Below are 17291 nucleotides of genomic sequence, written 5' to 3' on the forward strand. Positions count from 1 at the left end.
ACGTCCCCACCGAGGGGCTCGGAGCCTACCCTAAAGTTAGGGTGACTAGGCCATAGTCAACCACGCTGGCCAAGTGCGGGTTGGTTGACTTCACACATATCTTTGAATTTCTTCGCCGATATGTGCAGGTTGCATCACGATGTTTTCCTTCACCGTAAGAACGTCGGGTAAATTATGTACATATGAAAATTCGAAAAATCGAAAATCACATTGGTACATGGCGGCGGGATTCGAACCCAAGACCTGTAGATTACAAGTCAAGTGCTTAAACCACTGAGCCACCGACGCTCAATGGTCCATTACTTCGTTATTATTACCGGATTGGGAGGCTGCCTAGCTCTAAGATGGCTTCGGTGGGCGCTCCATGGAGTGACTAGGCACAAGGACCCCGAGAGGTGACCTCGGCTTCGGCTGTCACTCAATAGGCGTTTGGTATTCCGATTCAAAGGTGCCCGAGAGGGGCTATCTTCGGCATGATCGGTTGCTGCTATCTGATTACTATCTACTGATTACTATTATTATTAATATATCTAACATTACTACCACCTCGGGAAGCGTTATCGCTGAGAGAAGAAGTGGCGCAAGAAACTCCAGCAACGCTTCTATCATTAATAGGATAAAACCTGCCTGCTATGAGGCCATATCGTGAGAATGATTGCCGAAGTCGACAGTGACTGCAGCATGTAGTGTGACTGCGTAATTGTTTAATCCTAGCCTGAGCGATTGTTGTCTTGAAAGTCAAGAACGTGCCTAGGTCTGCAATGATCACGTCGAAATTTGCCGAGCGCGATTGGGTTGTAGGTGGCGGCACCTAAAATTAACGAATTAAAATGACCAACGGCAAAGTCAAAATAACGACACGACGCCAGCTTCAGGTGTTAGGCTATGGTGAGCAAGTCCAAGTCTATGTGTAAATCGCTATTGCGCATGTACCACGGGCCTCCCGTGGCTCTGCGCAAGAATCTATTGTGAATCACCTGAAGTCGGTGTATTTGTTTCGGCGAGATGTGCGCGAATACCGGGCTAGAGTACGTCATAACGGGACGCATATTGATTTATAGAGTGTCACCTTAATGCGAAGGGACATTTTGCTCTTTTAAATAACGTGGAAAGGCGACCTAGGATGAAAGCCGCTCGGTTTCTAACTCGGGTCAATTAAGCAGAGAAGTGTCATTTAAAAAGTTTCGCCTGCCTGGTCAAAGCTATTGTAGCACAAAAAAATAATAAAATCAATAGACGTTATATTTCTTGTGCGAACTACCAAAACCGGCGGCCATTCCGATTTCATTTCAATTATTGATCTTAGTGATTGCTGTGCGTTTACAGTGCACACTTATATAATAATCTAATTGATAACAAAACGAGTTAATTAATAACATTGATTAGTAAAATTAAATCAAACTACAAAACTAGTGAAGTTTCACATAAAAATCAACAGGTATGGCCACTTTTATAATCATCATTCAATGATAGTTCGAGTAATTTTCAACCGACTCTATAACAACCATAATTTATTATTAAGAGTGATCAAGATCATACATTTATATTTTGTCAGATATGTCAGTTGAAAAAAAGAAACTGGATGTTTATTTGGAGGAGGTACATAAGCAGTTCATTGCCATCAAAGATGATGACGTCAGTAGAGCACAGCAGGTGTTTAAAAATATTTTTGAACAAATCAAACAGAAGATGAGCGAACAAAACAACTTCTTTAGAGAATACAGTGACGAGGTAAATAATATTCTAATTACCTTCCTGTAAAGTTCCTTGTAATTTGATAGCATGTGAAAATATTAAATTACAGCAAGTTATTTATAGTGATTTATAGATTTTTTTTACACAAACTTACTGAAAAAATTCAAACAGATTTATGGCATTTTTTTCTAAAGGTTATGTACGGTGGTAGCGTATATGACGGAACCAAGACAAGCAAAATAGACGAGTTAAATATAGACATAGTGGTCCAGCTGCCTATCAACTACGTGGGTATTGCTATGGAGTACGGTGAGCCCGGCTTTGTGCGGCTGAAGATAGTCAGAGCGTTTGACAGCCTCCACGAGCAGCAGGAGTTTGAGCAATGCCACAAAGTAACCAGAGATTGGAGGGACACTGACAAGTATCTATTGCAAGATCAATTCCGGAGTTGGATGCATGGGGTAATTCAAAAGGCCCTCAACGAGATGAATAACCGTGCGACAGTCAATGGTACCACATACCTTATGAAATACAAGGAGACAGGACCTACATACACTCTGTATATAAGAAATGTTGAGAATGATGAGGAATTCAAATTAGATGCAGACTTGGTGCCCGTCATCATGGTTAGACTTCCCATATGGCCTATGGGCTACAGGTGGGTCTAGCAATACTTGTATTTAACACTATAATTATTTATACGTACTAATTTTACATGGTTATGTTATACAGCCGCTTTGGAAGTTTATCTTTAGTTTCTCTACAATGACAATGACAAATAAATAATTATTGACATAATGTAGGTATGTTTAAGTAGCGTAATTTGTTTTTAGTGTTGTTACCAAAATATATAAAAATGTTAATATTTAAACATCACATTCAATAGTTATTTCATAAAATTTATAATGCCGATGCCGGATTAAGCCGGCGCAGGGTGTGCAGCGAATTCTGTCAAGGGGCTCTTGGTTTGCTTTAGGTTCTCAAAGGAAGTTCGCAAAGGAGTTAAAATTCTGTCGCTTTGTCTGTGTGTTTTTGGGCGCTAATCTCAGAAACGGCTTAACCGATTTTAATTTAATTTTCACTGTCGCGTTGTAATGAGCACCACTTAACATTTAGTGCCATTTTATGCCAATTAGTGTATTCAATGAAAAGCATAATAAATTATTATAAATTGCAAATTAAAGGTATATCTATTACTAAATTAATCGATCCTACAAAATAGACCACAATATTGACAAGGAACGAGGCACTTTGACGTGCGAGGATGTGGGCAACTGCGTCCTTGGTTTGCAACAGATTTACAACGGGACATTCTGCTATCGCACAGTGTTTCATTTTGAGTATTGCGTAAACGTAACAGGTGTGTTCTTAATGCGTTTGTCGCTTGAGAACTGCCAACGTCGAATTTTAACAACATCAAAACAACGCCTGCGTATGCGGGCATAGGTATTTACTTATATTTTCTTTCTGTGCAAGAAAAAAATCTGCCGGCCTAGGCTCCAGCCTATTTAGCCGCCCATAAATCGACAAAAACAAGATCACGGACAGCAGCTAGTTATGAATATAGTATTAGTACTGTTTGGCTATGGATTCGTAGTTTCCCTTTTTATTTACGAAGTAACCCTTATTGTAATTCTAAATTTATTATTTACAAACTCTTTTCTTAACTACTTTGTTGGAAGGTAAATAAAGGATTATTATAAGATTAGCTGTTGCCCGCGACTGCGTCCGCGCAATTTTACGAACTGTAAAAAAACCTATCTACTTAATGTTAAAAAAAACAAAATCAGTATATCCCACGGGAACCGTGACTATTTCCTGGATAAAAAGAAGCCAATGATGTGCCCGTCTATGTCAGCTACCCTTCAGTGAAAGTCCCGTCGAAATCGGTCCAACCGTTTCGGAGATTACCCAGAACAAACGCGGCTTGCGGACAGACGGACAGACAAAAAAATTTTAAATGCGATTTTCGTTATCAGCAACGCAAATACATCACCTTCCCGAAATCTGGAGTTTTTCTTTTGATATTACAGACACTCCTTTATTATATACGAGCTGTTGCCCGCGACTTCGTCCGCGTGGTATTAGAAAACATACAAACTATATAAATTACAAAAAGTTACGTATCCCTCGGGAACCGGACATTTCTCGGGGATGAAACTTATCCCATGTGTACTCCAGACTTTGTTTTATATCTGTGCCAAATTTCAATAAGATATGTTGAACCGTTGCAGAATGATCGAATAAACATTAAAAACTAAATTAATGAATTCCACGAGAACCGTAAGTATTCCCGGGATAAAAAGTAGCCTATGTGTTCTTCCAGACTATGCTCTAAACCTTTACCAAATTTCATAGAGATCCGTTCAGCCGTTTAGGCTACAAACGCTAACAAGCATCCATCCATCCATCCATCTAAACTTTCGCATTTATAACATTAGTAAGAAGTAACATTAGTAAGATAGATAGATTAATAACATACTCGATTTTAACTAAAACCACTTATTTGAGTTTAAAAAATAATGCTTAGCAACCAACTTAATTTAAGAAATGATATGAATTGGCTTTGTCACTAGGACGACGTTTAAGGTGAGGCCGTCGTGTCGCGAGTGGCTGGTGGTGCCGAAGCCCAACAAGGCGGTGAGCGGCGCCGACCGCTCCCGCTGCTGGAGACTCTCCTTCCAGAAACACGAGCGCGACATCCTCAAGGACTTACACCACCTCAAAATGGTCCTGACATTGGTATGTGAACTTCCCACAAGCCCACATCTACAATATGTAACGTGTACAGTACTCTTATTTCATTATTTATGTCCCTCACAGTGTAATGACCATTGATTATATTTGTTTTCTCTGCTTATAAACCATAGAATAAAACATTTATTTAAATTATTTTTACCTCTTTGTTGTATGTATAAAAAGCATTATGTCAGTATTAAACTTGAGACTGTTTACTGTCTTTCCGAAAATGCCACAAAAGAAACGTTATCGCTTACAGATGAAGAAGCTACGCACAGCCCTCAAGATGAAGGCCATCGCCAACTACTACATTAAGACGTTATTCCTTTGGAAAGTGGATAAAGAGGATAAGCAGTTCTGGCAGAACAGTGTGAGCTTCCTCTTCGGGGTCATGCTGCAGGAATTTCACGACGCTCTCAAAAAGAACAACATAGCCTACTTCTGGAACCCCAAGAACAATCTCATTGAGAGCTTGTTGCCTGCTCAGCAGAAACTCTACACGGAAAACTTGAAGAAGGTTCTGGACAGCATCCAAGCTAATGATGTCGACAAAACTATATTAGCCTTTCTCGAACCTGGTGAGATCGAGCAGTTCAAGAGCTCCGAAATGTACCAGCGCCATAGCATGTCTCCAGCGGCCATCTCCGACACGAGTAGCCAGGAGCAAGGTAACTTACAAAACTCTCAGACAGATGACAGACAAACTGCTTTACTGAAATCTATAGTGGATAAACTAGACCTGCTGACGCAAAAGTTGGAGCTGCAAGAGAAGAGGCTTATTAAACTGGAGAAGGCTTACGAATTGTCAAGAAAACGTTCTCAAAAATCCAAATTGGATAAATCTGCACAATTCCCTGAGGAATTAGAATACAGGAGGAATGTAAGTAGTGGGGTAATATATGGCCATCAAGCTCATATGTTTTACGATTAGCTGTGCGACACGAAATTAATTAAAACAGACTAAGCACAGATAATACTATACTAGTATAAGAATATAATCATCTACGTTTAGGATTACCTTTTAGTGCCATTCAAAAGTATTTAAAATAAAGTTTTAATGAAATTACCAAAAACTAGATATAAAGTTCAGACCATTCTTACAAAGTGAGATACCAGTGAGTGTGGAATTTTTAAAATTTCCGTAATTAACATTGAGATATCAAGAAAACCAACTGAAATTTCAAATTCTGACAGCTTTTTAAATCACACATCTAAATTCAAAGCAACAAGCTGAGAACTTTGAAACCTAATTTGTTATTTTGATACAGTTTAAGTTTTTATCATGAAATTGCTGCAGAATATTTTAGGACCACCTTTCAACCATTTCCACATTTAATTACTATTAAAAACTGACTTGACATGATGAGAAAATAACAATGAATATTGGCTGAGAATTTGGGTAACCATGGCAACATCGATTCTTTGCTGCTTTGGCTTGTAGTTTTTATCCCTTTCTCGCTGAGCGATTTCTCCAATTTATCGTCCCCTAATGTAGAATGTATACCTTATAAATGTTATTTAAATTTACATTATTTTAGAATGCAAATAAATTTTATCTATTTATAGTTTTGTTGATTATAAAATATGCAAATTTTAATAATCTTATTATGCTTATAATAGGAAGCTTTTATTGTAATGCATTTCCTATCTTATTACTTATATGTTTAATGTTATACAAGTTTTAATTAAAGATATTATTAATAAAAATTTGTTTTTATTTCAATAGCCAATGCACCTTACAGAGCGACGTGAAAATAAACTGAAGGTTTATCACGCAGAGTCGCAGAAACGTATTCGTTATTATATTATAACGTTATCGACAGACTCATCTGTGACAGACTCTCAATTCTCAAATTGTGTTGGTGTTTTACGCTCTATCCGTTGCACGAAAATCATTACATTACGAAAGCATTCTCACGAACATTCGTGATAAGCTCTTTTGGTCAAGACTTGATATACGAAACTCAGGATATAAAGGTAAGAAAAGCAAAACAAAATGCGTTTTTTAACACAATTTAATAATTTATCATCACTACTATATAATTATTTGTGTCTTTATCATAGAAAAAAAGGATAAATATGTTACAGCCAAGTGTTACGCACCGATGCATATAAAAGTATCGAAGTAAATTTTAAAAAAACATGATTACTTCCAAATTCGTACTCGTAACCAATAAACCGTGTTCTAGGTAAGATTAAGAAAACATTAGTTATACTTATATATTTGCAGATTCATAAAAAAGTACAACTAATATTGTTTACCTGAATTAACTTTTATTTGATTTATAGTTTATACAAAAAAAAACTTCACTAAACAATCCAAGGGATTACAAATCAAACAGTTTTATTGTATTATAAACAAATTTTAATCACAGCTTTTTAAATAATATTTATAAACATCTATAAACGAAAACCGATAAAAGGTGCCGTTTCACTATAATACAAAACTTATACATAGTGTTGCTAGGTAAAAAACATAACCTCAAAAGTGCAGTCCACTGAAACGTATATCTAAGCAAAATACATCGAAATCGCGTCAAATAAAAATACCTATAACGTATGAACGTTTAACTCAAAATATAAATTTCATGTTTGCCATCTTATGTACAGCAAATGCGGAGCAACACTAATCTCACACCTAAATACCTTTTAAACTTATTCTTTAGCTAACAATATGAGATAATTATAATAATTATATAATGCTAACACTATCAGAAAGTCTAGATATAACGTAGTACTTGCACCGGCCTCATGTAGCAACTGCAGTGTTGCCAATATTTTTTTTTACCCGACCGTGTATATTGTGTAAAGCTGTATGTATGAAAAAAGACCAACGATAGGTTGTTACACTACTTATAAAAACCTCAACATAGTTAAATTTCACTAATGTTAAGTTTTTAACATTAATAAAATGTTTGAAAATTGTCCTTCTATGTTTTAAAATAATAAGATTTTTAAACGTAAAATCTTTAATTTTTCAGGTTCTTTTAATCAATGAATACTTTTTTAATAATCAATCAAAAAATATTTAAAAATGTAGTTATTAAAGAAAAACAGTGAATTACTGTAAATTTTTGAAAGGTTGTAAAATCTGCCACAGCTGTAGGCCGTAGATTTTGCAATTTGTTGTTCCGAAGCCTAAATACACGGTAAATGCGGTAGCATTGGCAACACTGGGCTGTCAAAATTGACGTCTAAAAAATCTCACAGTTGCCACATCGCGGATGTTGTGCATTTTGACATGTGGCAATATTACGTTCTCATAAATGTCTTTCGGGTAATTGGCACCTTCTAAGTATTGTTTTTTTTTTTGTTAAGAATACGTTATATTGTCACACGCGAGTCCGATCTCAAGCTAACATTTGATTATGTCCTAAATTGATTAGAACCCATCTTCGTAAAGAATTACAGTTAAATTCAACTGCTATTTATTAATATAACAGATATCTTATAAGTAGAACTTACTATATTCCCAAAAGTCGTATCAATTCGTCTATATTTTTAGTAATTCTCAAGATATTTGTTAGATCTTTTTCGAAAACTACGGAGATAACAGCAACAAATTGTATTGTAATTCAATACGAAGGAAACACCCCACCTTTACTTATACCATTTCAATATTAGACTAATCTGGCTCCAAGCGGACACGTAACAAGCGTATTTTATGCAGTTTATTCAATTTCATGATACATCATAACCTCAAAATTCCTCCGACATCTGTAAGGCGAAGTCGAGTACTTTTTGTAGCTTTGTTACATGTTAAAAATTAATATTGAATGCAACTTTAAGCTAAGGTTTAGAATAAGATTTTCATATTCCGCTGTGTCAGAGATGTTATCTCAAAAAAGCGGTGATTTTAGAATTTACTAGAAATTTATTTCTAAATTACAATATGATAGATGATAATTTTCATATGTTTTACGATATAGTCTATTATTTGTAAATGGATAGCTCTGCAATGAGCGGAACGAACAGAATGTGCAGACTTCGCTAGTCTTCATACAACTGAATTACTAACAAATCATATACGGAATCGATATCGAAAAATAAATGATCAAATACGAAAACTCAAATCACTTATAAAATTACCGACCGATATATTTAAGCTAAGAATTTTGAAGTAATTTATTATCGATTTTAAAACATCGATTATAGCTAAACTGTTGGCGTTCGAAGATTGTAAAGGCGCGACCGCTGCGTTAGGCCGCCGTGACGCGACGCGCCGTGACACGCCGTGACGCGCAGTGACGTGACGCGACGCGACGCGACGTGACGTGACATGCGTGACGCGACGTGTCGCGACGCAATGTGACGTTACGTGACGCGCCGTGACGTGACACGCGTGACGCGACGCGACATGACGTGACACGCGTGATGCGCCGTGCGGCGACTAGCGCGCGCTGCCGGACTTACTGTGCGCGATGAGCCACTGCAGCGTGATGTCGATGTTGTCCTTCTCCTTGCATGAAATAGAATAGCAACAGATCTCGCGGTCCTGGATCGCAGACAGGTTCCTGTCAACATTATTATTAATAACTCATTAAAAATCATACTAATATTGTAGAAGCAAAGGTTTGGTTGGATGGATTTTTGTTATAATTTGCCATCTTAAGTACTGAATGGATACAGAAGATAGTCTAAAAGAAAACATAGTCAAGTAGACTGATTGTTTTGTTTATTCTTTAATCTACGCAAGAAGAGTGGCAAGCGGAAGCTAGTTAACAATAATTTTTATTTGTCTAACCAACCGTGAATTTAAAACACAAACAGCTCCGTCATATTAGTGGTTAAGAAGTCTTGTCTACTAGAAGAACTAATAGGCGCTCGACTATAAGTGATGAAAATTTTGAATGGTATTTAACAACGCAGTGCATGAGCCACAAGCTGTGCCTTCACGTGAGAGTACAGAGATGACGTGTGAGGTGTGAGGTATCAGGTGTGAAGTGTGAGGTATGAGGTATGAGGTGCGAGGTGTGAGGTGTGAGGTGTGAGGTGTGAGGTGTGAGGTATGAGGTGTGGTGTGTGAGGCTTGAGGTATAAGATACAGTGTGCAGTGTGCGTAGAGGGCTCACGTACATGCGCTCGATGAGGCCGTGCTCGTCGAGCGCGTGCGGCAGGTCGCGCTTGTTGCCGAGCACCAGTACGGGGATGCCGGTCAGCTGCTGCTTCTCCAGCAGGCTGTGCAGCTCGTTGCGCGACGCCTCGATCTTGTCAGGGTCCGCCGCGTCCACCATGTACCTGCGCAACTCTACTGTCACTGGCCTACTCCGCTACTCACTTACTTAACTCCCCCCTAGTCATCTAACAAAAAGATGGCCGTGGATATCTCACCCATATCTAGTATAGCTAGAATCGGATCTGGCACTCACACTCCTCAATTGTGACTTATTCTTTTACTTAGTGATTTTTTTATTAATAATAATGAACCAGAGCTTGACCACACTCCCAATTGATGGTAAATGGTGATGTGGTCGAAGGATGGTATGTGCTAGCATAGTAGCTACACCTATTCTTTACAAAAGCTTAAATTAACTTAAAACTCTGTAGTATGGAAACACTATTTCTATTAATAAAAAGAAAAAACTATGTACTATTTAATATTGACAAGGCTGTCTTCAATTTATTAATTTTTGTTGTTTTTTTTTACTCAATTCAGATAAGATACAGTTATGAGTATACTCACACTATAGCATTGACTCCTCGACAATACCTCTCCCACATTGAACGGAACCGAGGCTGCCCACCAATGTCCCATACCTGGCAATAAAAAAAAAGTTAATACTCCTGTAAAAATAATAATGAAAATCACTTAATACTAATATTAAGTGAAAAACTTAAAATGGATCTTTGATACTATGTATCTTTATAGGAGCGTCGGTGGCTCAGTTGTTTAAGCACTTGACTTGTAGTCTAAAGGTCTTGAGTTTGAATCCTACCAAGTACCAATGTGATTTTCGATTTTTTTTTAAATTTTGATATGTACAGAATTTACTCAACATTCTTACGGTGAAGGAAAAATATCATGATGTAACCTACGCATATTGATGAAGAAATTTAAAGATCTGTGTGAAGTCAACCACCTCGCACTTAGCCAGCATGGTTGACTATGACCTAGTCACCTTAACTTGGTATAGGCTACAAGCCTCTCAGTGGGAACATATAATAAGCTGGTGATGATAATGATAATAATCTCTAGAATAGCTTAACATCTTAGTGAAATTTGGCAAAGACATTGAAAATAATCTGGAAGAAAAACACAAGCTGTAGATAAAGTCATGGGCACAAACTAGTAAAGAATATTCAAGAAGTCAAATGCATAACTCACCTTGATAGTGACATTTCCTTTAGTAATTTTCCGCATGTTGAAGCCCACGGTGGGTATCATGTCTTCACTAAATTGTCCTGACTGAAATCAAAAAATTAAAATATTACAATGAATGAAGAAAATTTAAGCTGGATTAAAATCCCAATAATTACAAAATAGCATATTGTAGAGAATTTTTTCATCATTAGGTTTACCAAAATTTTATCAAGAGTATTTGCTTCATAGGTTAAAATCAAATTAAAAATCATTTATAAAGATTTTAGATTAATAAAGTGAGTACATATATGTATTTTTATCAATCCTGCATACCCCAATTAAAGTTTTGCTTTGAATATCTCTAAAAATAATTTTACAAATTAGTGGGATTTATCTAAATGAGTTGGCTTATCTTTGTTGTGAACAAACAGAAACATGCTGGCATTCAAGGAGAAAACTTGTCCTAGACACAGATGGCGTGTGTGTGCACTAAAATAATTGATTAAAGCTTCAATAACAACAGTATTGGATAATCTAAGTAATCATTAAAACATCCACAATAAACCTTATTGACTGTAAACCAAAGATCTTTAAAAATATAAACATAGGATATGATCAACTAAATGTTTCCACTGGTTCTATCTCTAAGTCATATAGCTTTACTTGTAAAATATTTCAAAAATTAATGTAAGTGCCTTGTATTGACTATTGGTCTAAATACTTGAGACTATTAACAGTGTTAGGAAATAAAACCATGTACTGTAAATGTTTCTACTTCTTTAGAGTAATAATAAGACAAAATGGAATTAACTTAAGTTATTCTAAGCACATATATGCCAGACATTACCATCCCTGTTGGCCCCATTGTGTTACACTTGTATATATAAGCTCATAAATGAGTCATGAATATTATCTCATTATTTTAGTACATCTGCACCAAATGGGAGAGCAAATAAGGTATTTATTGTTATTACTCAAAATATACAAGATTCATAATTAAATCCAGTACGATAGATGGAATTGACAGATCCTATTTTTCAAGATTTTAACAATCTCTAACACCACTATGATAATCCCCAATTTGCATAAATTCTTGAATAAATCGTTATGTAAATAATAATATAGAAAAAGTTGATGTCGTAAATGCCACATAAAATTATAATAATTGTAAGAATAATTTTATAGCTTGAAAAGTAATTTATACAAAAAAACTTGTGGATTAGCATGAAATTTACCAAATGTATTATTCAATTAATCAGACGTATACACTAGAAATTAAATATATATTGCAATTTGTATCAAGGAAATGATAGATTAGTACACCAGATAATTAACAATGACATATTAAAGTGTATATTAGGTTTAGATATCGGAACAAAGAGTGCATAAGGAAGCAAAAAGTATACAAATCATTGTTTTGTGAAATACATACGGCTATGACGTTAACAAAAGTTGTTTTCCCTGAATATTGCAGCCCGACCAGCGTGAGCTCCATCTCCTCCTTCCAAAATAAGCTTTTAATCCAATCAAGGATACGATTGATCAAAGCTAACATTTTTAAACGATAATACACAGTAATATACCCAAAAAAAGCAATACTTTAGACGCCTTTTCAGAAAATTGCTTAATCTGAATTTGACAACTGCACTGAACGTTTAGTTACATTGACATTGATACCTACATCCAGGCTGTTAATAATTAATAACTATCATTAGTAAAGAAGACTTTGTGAAAGGTTTTATATTATTACCTGGATTCCATTTTATATAATTACTCAAAATCAGTTCAGTTTAAAATGTTTTAAGTTATTTTGTAACAAAAAAATGTTTCAACATAACTATAAGTCTGCTTAAACATGATCGCTTTATAAAAATGTTGCCACTTCTAAATACAATTTACAAAACATCTTTTTTTTTTATTAAATTTTACTGGAATACTAATCACGAATGTATTAAATTAAAAATTATTAACTAGGTACCTACATACTTTTAAAATACTCATTATTTTATTTGCTATACAGTTAAGGACATTCATGGCAATGGATCGGATGGTAGTCATGTCTATAAAAGCAAGTAAAGTAAATTAATTTTAAAATAATTGACGTCATAGTTTTTAAAAGTGTAAATTAGTTGAATGTAATGAAATTGTTTTTATCTTGTTCGGTTATTAGTTTTTTTTTTTGTGTAAGGGTAAGAGAAAACATATTTTTGAAATTGGTAACATTGTTCCTTGTGCTCATCTTGGCGGGATTTCATTGTGACTTCAAAATCAAAGTTCAGAATAAAACTAGTTCTACTTTTATTTAAATGTTATTAATTAACAATGTTGAAAGAGAAATTGTAAGACTTGACTGGGAAGTTAACATCAAGTTCTTTTTAATGTTTATATATAAAGGTTTCGAAATATTTTGTATTTAATTTTTATAACATTCCTAACTCTTGCTACATACTCTAACCTTCTGGCTGTAGGGAATAGGGAATGCAGTACTGGCTGGAGATGAGGGTGTCTTGGTGTCATATCTCCAACTGGTGACGGATTGTACCAAGTTATGTAATGAAATTAACTTATACATGTTTTGCGGTAGAAACTAAAAACTATGTTAAACAGTTTAAAGGTCACTGTAGAATAAACGCCCATTCTTACAATAAAATCAATGTTAGACTATTTAAAGATGAGAAGAGAGAGACAGAAAGCAAGTTTACAGTTTTGTGGGTTTGGTATATTTCACTCACAGAGTAGTCCTTTGGAAAGTTGAATTATGTAATAAAATCATACAGGAAGTTTATTTTGTAAATGACTGCCTTTAAAACTTTCATATCCAAATGTGAGAAATAAATGATTAGTAAAACTAGATAACCCTATCTTTAGGCAAAGGCACGACAAGGGCATAAAAATGGCTACAAATATCACCTGACGACATGAGAGCTTATTTTGAATTAGTTTGGCCTCGACCACGCAAAAGTCAACATGCCACAATGCGCATTTAAAAATTGTAGAAACAATTATCGAAAATGTAAATTAGCTGACGGAATATCATATTTTCGGCAAGTACATTATATTTTAGTAACTTCTATTTAATTTTTACAAATACAAGAGAACGATTTAGTATTTCCGATATGCCACTGGGTTAAGCCTTCTAATATATAAAATCACGCAATACGAGAAAATCGCTGAGGAAGATAATAGATTATTTTTTATGGTTATCTAATTACTAAGTATAATGAAATGAGGTTATATGTAAAACGTAGCTGTTTTTTAGTTTAAGAAACTTATTATTAAATGTTACGTTAAAATAACAAATGAAAGGCAAAAATTCTGGTTTTGTTTTGCAGTTAATTTTTACGCACTACTTGTCAAGTGTCAACTGTCAAATGTCAAATGCCAAGTTAATAGAGGACCGTTAAATGTCACACTTTGCTATTGCCATATAACTGTTTCCAGGTTTCGTCTATAATACGATACTGCACTAATTTCAGCCAAAAAGAGATTAAGAAAAGCAATTTTCTTTTTCGTTTTTTTTTATTTTTATTCATACAGTAATTTTTGTTATTGTTTTAGTTTCCCTAACAATCCATACCGCGCTGCAAAATGGGTAGCGATAGTTGCTACTGAAAGAGCAGAAGAATTCTATAAGCCTACAAAAAACTCTGTTATATGTTCAGAACACTTTGATTTTAACGATATTATAGGAAATACTGAACGTCGTAGATTGGATAAATCAGCCGTGCCTAAGTTTAAGGTATTTCAACGTAGTTGTTTCAATATAACCTTTAGCGTAAGTGCGTAAGTGCACATACACATTACTCACGCGGTAACGGATGACAATAACATAGGGGTCCTTAACTTTTTTTTACAAAAAAATAAGGGTGTGTTTTTCAGAATTCGAAACTATAAAGTGTTGTACTAGTAGAATTTTGTATCTATTGAGATAATTCAAAAACTACTAGACCGATTTAAAAAATTATTGCTCCATTAAAAAGCTATGTTATCTCTGAGTAACATAGGCTATATTTTTACTGTTTTTTTTTAAATACCGTTGCGAAATCGCGAGCAACAGCCAGTACTTAATTAAAAATTAAACGGAAGCATATGAACGATTTTTATAGGTTGTGTTGGCGACGTAAATGCTATGCCTACTCGCTGTTACACGTGCCGCCCTTGGATGCACCTCGCGGCACGTGTAACCTCGGATGACCGCGGCCGCACTGTCAAAGGGCGGCAACCTTTGATGTTCCTTTGGCAGCGCGCTGCGAAGGCCGCGGTGTCTTTGATTTAGAATGATTTTAAACTTGTATAAATAGAAATTGTTAAATATATTTTTGACCTGTCCAGTCCCTTGAGAGCATTAAAGGCGTTAGTATCTACGAGAAGAATTTTTTATACAGTCCACTACAGGTTGATTAATTATTACACATTTTTATGCACAGATTCAATCAATTCCACCAGAAGAGATCCTTGGGAGAAAATCAAGGACACGTTATAAGGTAAATGTAGTATAAAATGTAAATCGAAAATAAACCATGAATTGCACTGTTTTTATTAGGATTTTTTGTTTTCTTAAGCTTGATACTAATTATACAGGCCGAGAAGACTGAAATAGAAGACTTACGAATTATTAACGAAGTTGACAGTGCACATACAAGCTGTGAGGACCAAGATGACATATCCAGTAGCCCTTCAATGTCCCCGTCAGAAAACGAAACACTAACAGAAACGAATAATGCAGAATATTTAAAAGAAAAGTTAATAAAATGTCGTAAAATTATACAACAAAAGTCAACGACGATCAGCAATTTGACAAGAATGAACAAAAAATTAGAAGATCAAAATAATACATTGAAAAACACAATAGATTTCTTACTAAATCATTATGAAAGCAATACCATTGGAAAACATTTTTTAGAAAATTTTGATTAAGTATTTATTTAAAAAAAGTTAAACATAAATAATACACTTAAAGTGTAGTATAACTACCTCAGTATTGTGCGTTTCTGGATATTTTCTCCTTCCATTATCTCATCAAAGATGAAAGTAATGAAATATTTTAATTCATAAAGACAATAATATCTGACACATTTGTCTCCATAATTGGTAACAGTAAAAACAAATAAAACATGTTTTTGAAATAACATTTTGGTTTTATTTTAACTTGTTTTATAGTTCTCCTGGCACCGCACATGTCATCTTTCTAAGATATGGAGATACAAACTGCTTTCTTTCATGTATATATTTTTAGCTATAAATATCCCTAATGAGGAGATCACACCATAATTTCCTTTTTTTTTTCATAACATAAGGTGGCAAACGAGCAAGCGGCCCCCTGAAATCGCCAAAATGGCGAAGCGACCGCTGTCCATAGACCCTTATGCGGCGGAGGAGGAGACGCACATAAAGAGGATATTTCCCCTTCCTATGCATCTCTTCCACCGTCAAATCCACTTCCTCTTCCCAACCTCTCCTTATAAGAAAAGGGTGGTAAAGAGAAAGGGACTTAAATGCCTCCGGCACCACACTCATCAGACGAAACACGTAATTGTTTCCATTTCACGCCTGTCTTCTGTGTGGTCGTGGTATTACACCGGGCGTGCCGGCCCTGCAGTGCTAAGATGTTAAAGCGGCCACTACCACTGTGTTGTTGTCATTCACCATATGAACGTTAAATAAATGTACATTTAAAATTCTAAAATCTAAAAACGCATTGGTTTATGGTAATCGAACTTGGACGTGTAGATTTAGGTACTATTCGAACAAATGTTAACTTTGACCATGGAAGTCTCTTATGACGTGTTCGATAATTTTATTGTTTTGATTCTAAGTACAATTAAAGTTATAAGATTACGTGATTAATTTCGACAACGTTTTTTCTCAGAATAATCCTACTATTAATTATAACAGAACTCGAATAATGCTTCGACCACGTGTGTTAGCACGTTTTATCCCAAGTAATTTTACACGCTTCTTAAACGTGACACAGAAATATTCAGTGGAATTACAAGTTATTTTATTATTTATTAGCTATTGTATAAATCATAAATTAATTTTTAAACTTTATTTGGCAATTGAGAATTGAGTTTACGTAACTAATGACGATAATTGCCGAGCTCAGTCATTAAATGTTCAATACACAAGGACATAAGGACAATAATCTTTTTTAAATAAAGACAGAAAACGAAGCTGTAGATATTTTAAATTGCTAAAGTTCCTTTTAGTACGCCTCTGCTATTATGAAGGAACAATGCAATTAGATCAATCAATATTATAGTCCTAATATCGTTACCAGTGAGCAATGCCACCTGTGCGCCGTCACGTAAGGCAAGGCCGACGTGACACGCCGCCGCACATTGGCCTGCACGTGTCACCAAATACTTGTCACTTGACAACTTTCGATTTTATGACCACTATAGTACATAAATTATTATGTTTTCTAACTTTTTTAAATTGTAGCCAAAGAAAAGATGTCCTGAGCGAAATTTGTTTATTCAATCTTTGAACTTGTAGTACAGCTACAGTATTTTTCCATTATCTTGGCAGCTCAAGGTCGCTACACTTTTTGTGT

General features: G+C 35.2%; 3 protein-coding genes across 4 annotated transcripts; 2 read left to right on the plus strand and 1 right to left on the minus strand.

Moving 5' to 3' along the window:
• The first annotated feature begins 508 nt into the window (after window positions 1-508).
• LOC106100242 lies at window positions 509-6009 on the plus strand. Its single transcript, XM_013279037.1, has 5 exons — window positions 509-1438; window positions 1556-1731; window positions 1890-2353; window positions 4272-4437; window positions 4694-6009. The coding sequence occupies exons 2-5, from the start codon at window positions 1558-1560 to the stop codon at window positions 5363-5365; spliced, it is 1476 nt and encodes a 491-aa protein (XP_013134491.1). The 5' UTR covers window positions 509-1438; window positions 1556-1557; the 3' UTR covers window positions 5366-6009.
• A 2555-nt stretch (window positions 6010-8564) lies between these two features.
• Window positions 8565-12393, minus strand: LOC106100202 (ADP-ribosylation factor-like protein 8). The gene is made up of 5 exons (XM_013278976.1): window positions 12168-12393; window positions 10760-10840; window positions 10118-10191; window positions 9511-9672; window positions 8565-8948 (listed from the first exon to the last, which is right to left on the minus strand). The coding sequence occupies exons 1-5, from the start codon at window positions 12288-12290 to the stop codon at window positions 8825-8827; spliced, it is 564 nt and encodes a 187-aa protein (XP_013134430.1). The 5' UTR covers window positions 12291-12393; the 3' UTR covers window positions 8565-8824.
• A 1182-nt stretch (window positions 12394-13575) lies between these two features.
• Window positions 13576-15862, plus strand: LOC106100151 (52 kDa repressor of the inhibitor of the protein kinase-like). Of its 2 annotated transcripts, none has more exons than XM_013278901.1 (4): window positions 13576-13779; window positions 14294-14474; window positions 15163-15219; window positions 15298-15423. In XM_013278901.1, exons 1-4 carry the CDS (start codon window positions 13703-13705, stop codon window positions 15328-15330), a joined length of 348 nt encoding a protein of 115 aa, XP_013134355.1. In that variant the 5' UTR covers window positions 13576-13702; the 3' UTR covers window positions 15331-15423. The 2 variants fall into 2 exon arrangements, with proteins under 2 accessions (XP_013134355.1, XP_013134354.1); XM_013278900.1 differs by having other exon boundaries at window positions 13591-13779; window positions 15317-15862.
• Window positions 15863-17291: the final 1429 nt, after the last annotated feature.

The sequence above is a fragment of the Papilio polytes genome, unplaced genomic scaffold, assembly GCF_000836215.1.
Source record: "Papilio polytes unplaced genomic scaffold, Ppol_1.0 DF824069.1, whole genome shotgun sequence".
NCBI classification, from domain to species: Eukaryota; Metazoa; Arthropoda; class Insecta; order Lepidoptera; family Papilionidae; genus Papilio; species Papilio polytes.